Below are 5533 nucleotides of genomic sequence, written 5' to 3' on the forward strand. Positions count from 1 at the left end.
ACAACCACCGACACCAACTTTCCCATGTCTTCAAAACATGTTCTTTCAATGCGACGATCTCCCAAATCCATGTGGGGCACGAGCTCCCTTTAAAGCTTGAGGTATTTATTTTGACAATATTAGCTGTTTAATTTACCAAATCGTCAGTGACGAAGACTAAAATGGCTTTGTACCGTGCTATGCCGTCATGATGCATTACATGCATACAGGTAACCACTGCACAGATCTAAAGGTTGTTTATTTCAGAAAAGATAGCACAGGTCAGAAAAGATTAAGAAAAGCAGGCCGTAGATAATCGTAGTTAGGACTTCGGAGATGATTCACACTCCTAGTTAAGCTTTAGTTTACCCTTAATACAGAAACACAGTTGAAATACACTCCATGTAAGATTTCCATTGCGATTCTTGACGTCTAGCCAGCGCCACTAGACAACTTAACACAGCTCAGACTAAGACAGATCAAGTATAAACTAAGTTACGTACATTTGTTAGCCAGATTATAAGCTACTCCAAAAACTATGTTTTAGTATCTCTGCCCAACAGGCATTCCCAGCTTGTCCAAGCGACCAGATCCAGGGTAAGCTTTGCTTGAAAAACTTGCACGCAAGGCAGAAGCATGCTGTGCACTACTCGATCTTGGCTCACCAAACCCGAAAACTGAGTATCTCCTGGTCGAACTGGATCTCTCATATTGGGGTCTTTGTTTTGGAGCGCTAAGAGATCTCGCCTTAGCCTTCGAAGATTCAGTGTTACACATATAATTTGGGTAGCCATGATAACCAATTAGGAAGTTTCTTGAGCCATCACTCCTACTGGGAGTGAAGGGACTTCTCTTACTGCTACCACCCCTTGATGATGCAGAGTAGAATTGTGGGCTATTTTCAGCAGTGCATAATGCTTCCTCGACAACATGAGAAAACTTCAATGGACTTGAAGATTGAACTTCACAAGATGAGGGGCTTGGAACAGTTTGATGGGCTGTTGAGTCTTTTGTAGTTGTGAAACTATGGCTATACTGGTCCGCTGACAGGGAAAGGTGAGAAGAGTGAAAGAGATTTCTACGTTTGGGAGTAATGTGGGGTTTTCCGGTATCAATCTCAAGGATCTTGTCACTCTTATCATCATCAATAGTGCCAGTTCCCGCCAAAGGGACTTGGTGATCCCATGTTTGATCATCCATCCGACGCTCTGACCAATTTAAGGATAAGTGTGCAGCGTCTGGATCACCAATTGCTCTGCCTTTACATTTTGACCCAGTTCTCTGCAAATGTTAAAAACGGGTCCATAAGTGCACATTGACTGGATGATAACAGTTGAATAATCCTCTAAAGGGAACGAAATAACAATACCTTAAGTATTGATGATTGTTCATATTTTCCACTCCTGGCACGAATGGCATGCTCGAATTTTTCAGGGGTTGCCGGACCCTACATGTAGTTTAAATATGATCATTAACACATAACTGAGTGAACTAAAGTACATGCGCCTAGAAGAATAATTTAATCCTCCAATTATCTGCTTCCAAGAAAAATATTGATACGCCAAAAGCTATTTTAATTTCACGAGCACCGCAGCTATGTTTGAAGGATGGAATTTGCTTTACAATATGGCTCTCACTGATTTGTTATAACCACTCTCAATGGACCACCAAGCTTACATCATTCAAAAACCATAAATTAATATATATAGTGTAAAGTTGTCTAGAGCCTGAAAGAAAGTTGGTGTACAGCTCCAAGGAAAAGTATCCTTGAGTCCATAAAGCAATGCAATTCACTTCTCAAAAAATTCCAGTAAAAAGAATTCAAATATGGGAGGGAAAATTGAGTTCCTCTTACAGGGTGGTGAAAGCGAGAGGACTTGCTACTTGAATGAGAAGATTCAGAGATTTGGGCACGTCCTGCACGCGCTCGAGACTGCGCTCGCAGCAATGCTTGCATTCGATGAAGCCACTCTGCAGTTCGCTTCCTCTCAATGTGACCTCTTACCAGCGCTTGAAGTCTCACCAACGCCTTCAACGCCCGTAATGCTCTCCTAGCCTAGAAGGATAAACCATTACAACGAGTCACTAAGCTAAACCAACTCAGAACTGTAGAACAATTCTTCAAGGGCTAACCTTATACACTAATGCTTCTGCAGAAACGCTGAATCATTCATTATGTACAGTTAAGTATAATCAAAATCAGTAAAGCTGGTCACAGTATCACACTGTTACATTCACTGCAATTTGAAAGACAACTTAAAAATATGGCGCCAAACAAAACAGAAGTCACACCACCTTGAAAATTTGAAGGGAAACAGGACATGAGCCTTAAAAGAAAGCGTTGATCCCATCTGACACTACATTATAGATGACAATGACATCTCACTAGCCGCCCTACCCAGAGGGAAAAAGGATAAAAGTAATCCACGAGCCTCTGACTTTAGTAATACCATATTAAAGAAACCAACTAACCCAGCTTTCATCTTCAAAAAATTCATTCCAGACAGAGGAAACATGTGAACTTTTTGTTATTTTGGACCCACCTTCACCTATTTGCAAGACCGGTGAGGTGGATGAGAGCAAGAACATGCATGGAAAAGAGGAACCTCAAAAGGTCAATTAATATGGTTCAATGGTCCAATCAATTTGAAATTTAAGCAAGATTTAACTACCACATTCCTTAATTCATAAACTTCTTTTTGTATCTAATTTTACGACATTAGAGGTTGTTTGGGATCGCTATTAGAACCATGTTTCCTAAAACTTTAAATGTTTTTTTTATTGTTTTAAAATGATAATGTAAAAAATAATTTTAAAAAATAAAAAAAATATATTATTTTAATATATTTATCAACAAAAAAAAACATAATAAAAAACGATCAATACCACCCCACCCCTTCATCTAGCTAGGAGCTAAAATCCATAAAAAGTATAAACAATTTATGGGCTGGACCCCACAATTTGGAATATAGCACTACCGGATTAGACAAACCCATCTTTTATAAATAGGGCATCTTGTTAATGAAGTTATTATCATGCAGATAAACGACCCTTGTGGTCCAAAAGTAAACACCTGTAGGTTAACCATTAGGTAAGACAATTTTCCATGCGAGACCAAAAACATTTAAGCCACAAGACATGCCGGTCAACTTAACAAACACACCGACAAAAATCATACTCCGCTAATTAAACTTGACAAAAACATGAGCTCGAGTCGAAGTCGATCCCATGTTTTTAAAAATTTAAAATTATTTAGCTTAAAATTAACCCCTTTTTATACGTTTTTTAATTATTTTAATTTATTTCTTAATAAAACTGGCACCAACCATAAAAAATGGCACCCCATGACATTATTCCACCAAACAAAAAGGAAACATCAATCGAAAGTGCAGGAACAAAATTCTTTCCATTAAATGCTGAAAATCCCAACTCGACCAAGATAGAAGTGAAAATTTGAGGTCCACGTGGATTTTGGGATGGTGCATGTTCCTCACCCCGGTAGGGTGACAGGCAATAAACAACAACAACTATTAATACCAGCGCCCTATATAATTCAATTATAGGACTTGTAAATGGAAAAGAGAAAAACCTCCGTCCAAAAAAGCATTCTCATTCGGACACGGAGTTTCTTTAAACAAAACGACAGAACATAACAACTCATGTGAGAATGCAATGAAAAAGGAAAAAAAGAAAACTGCAAGAGTGGAAACGAATCCGTTTTTGTAACTTAGCAGAGGAGGTGATTGAAACATGCATAACAAAAATCCCATCTCCCTCAAACAAACAAAAAAATACGTGAGAGAGAAGAAGCTTGGACACGAAATCGTATAACTCAGTTAAGCAAACACTTTTTTTTTTTTTGTTTTAACAACTGAATAGTGCTAGTCCACACAAATAGGCTAAAACACCTAACTAATTAAAAAAGATTAATATTCTGAAACAGAATAGAATTGAAGAATAGGGGACGTTAGAAGGAAAGAAAAGAAAGAGGGGGGCGAATTATATTACCAGGTAGCCACGGAAAGCAGCTTGAATCTTAACAGCAGCGAGGTCTTCACGCAATCCAAGACTCCCGCTAACGTTCGCAACACTGTTATTAACACACCTCCCACTACTCGTAAGTCTCACAACCTCGGCAGCTGCCTGAGCCGCTGCAACAGCAGCCTCCGCAACTGCAGCGGTAGCAGCAGCCACAGCGACCGCATGCTTGTTGGGGTCCTCCTCAAACTCCTGCCCGTACAAAACACCAGTTTTACTGGCTTCAATATCTTGTTGTCGCTGTTGGTGGTCGTGGTCTTTTTCACGGTGGGACTTAACAAAACTCCATCTCCGTTTGTCTTTAGAACGAGTGGTTTGGGGTTGGTCTAGTGGTGGGTCGAGTTTTTTTAATCCGAGAACGGCACGGAACCATTTGGAAGCTTTGCCCATTCAGTGAGAGGGGAGTGTCAACGATGGTTTTCGGTGCCCGCGGTTTGCATTTGCTACGAGAAATAGCGAAGAAGGAGGAGGAGGAGGAGGTGGGAGAGTTTTAATTTACTCTTGAATGCTATGTTGGAAGTGAAGTTAGGAATGGAAGAGAAGGTGTTTGTTGGAATTTCATAGGTGGGTAATAAATCCGGGGAATTTTATACGATTTGGAAACCGATGGCACAATTAATAGGAGTGGTGTCTTTTGGGTAGGGGGAAAGTACATTCGCTTCATTGCGCGTGTACTCAAACATTTATTTATTTTTATTTCTAATTAATTTCTTTGTACTCTGTTACGGATCATATCAAAATTACTTTTAAATGTAAAAAGGATATATTAGCACTATTAATCTATTTTTAGAATTGTGAAAAACATTTATTTTTAATAAAATAAAATAATATTTATATTAAATAAAATAAATTAATAATTATATATATAAATAAATATTAAAAAAGATATTAATATAGATTAAATACTAAATTGAAAAGTTAAGAAATAAATGAAGATGAAGGTATTGTATTATGGGAGAGAAATTATTTTTTTTTTATTTTATTATATACTGATTTATTTTTTATGAGAAAATTAATAATTAAGTTTCATAAAAAAAAAATACTGATATAATTTTTTTTATTAATCAATTTTTCTTAACTTAAAAATACAATTTTCTTCAATGATTTGTTTAATAAACACCACTTACAATTAAAATAAATATCTAAAAGACTTGAAAGATTCAGAATAAGAATAAAAAATAGATATTTTTTAATTAAAATATCCTCATCATATTAATGTGTTTATTTTAATTTTAATTTTAATTTTTTTTGACAAATTTTTTATCATGATGTTTATTTTTAAAGAAAAAAAGTTAATAAAATCATATAAATAATTAAAAAAAAAAAACATTGATAATCATGTCGCAGATATATCATAAAATACAAGAATAATATACTAAAACTTTTTGGAGTTTTTTCTATGTAATCATGTGGGAGGGTAAAAATAACTGTGTACGTAAGCCAGCCAAAAACCAAAAAAAAAAAAAAAAAAAAAACCAATGATAGATCATGAAGGACTGTAAAGAAAAACACCCTC

The 5533-nt window shown here is 36.4% G+C and overlaps 1 protein-coding gene across 1 annotated transcript; it reads right to left on the bottom strand.

Annotated features, from left to right (window-relative positions):
- Positions 1-271: 271 nt before the first annotated feature.
- LOC118033654 (protein IQ-DOMAIN 22) lies at positions 272-4598 on the bottom strand. The gene is made up of 4 exons (XM_035038720.2): positions 3988-4598; positions 1835-2035; positions 1349-1426; positions 272-1260 (listed from the first exon to the last, which is right to left on the bottom strand). The coding sequence occupies exons 1-4, from the start codon at positions 4405-4407 to the stop codon at positions 523-525; spliced, it is 1437 nt and encodes a 478-aa protein (XP_034894611.1). The 5' UTR covers positions 4408-4598; the 3' UTR covers positions 272-522.
- Positions 4599-5533: the final 935 nt, after the last annotated feature.

This window comes from Populus alba, chromosome 1 (genome assembly GCF_005239225.2).
Source record: "Populus alba chromosome 1, ASM523922v2, whole genome shotgun sequence".
Lineage (NCBI taxonomy): Eukaryota > Viridiplantae > Streptophyta > Magnoliopsida > Malpighiales > Salicaceae > Populus > Populus alba.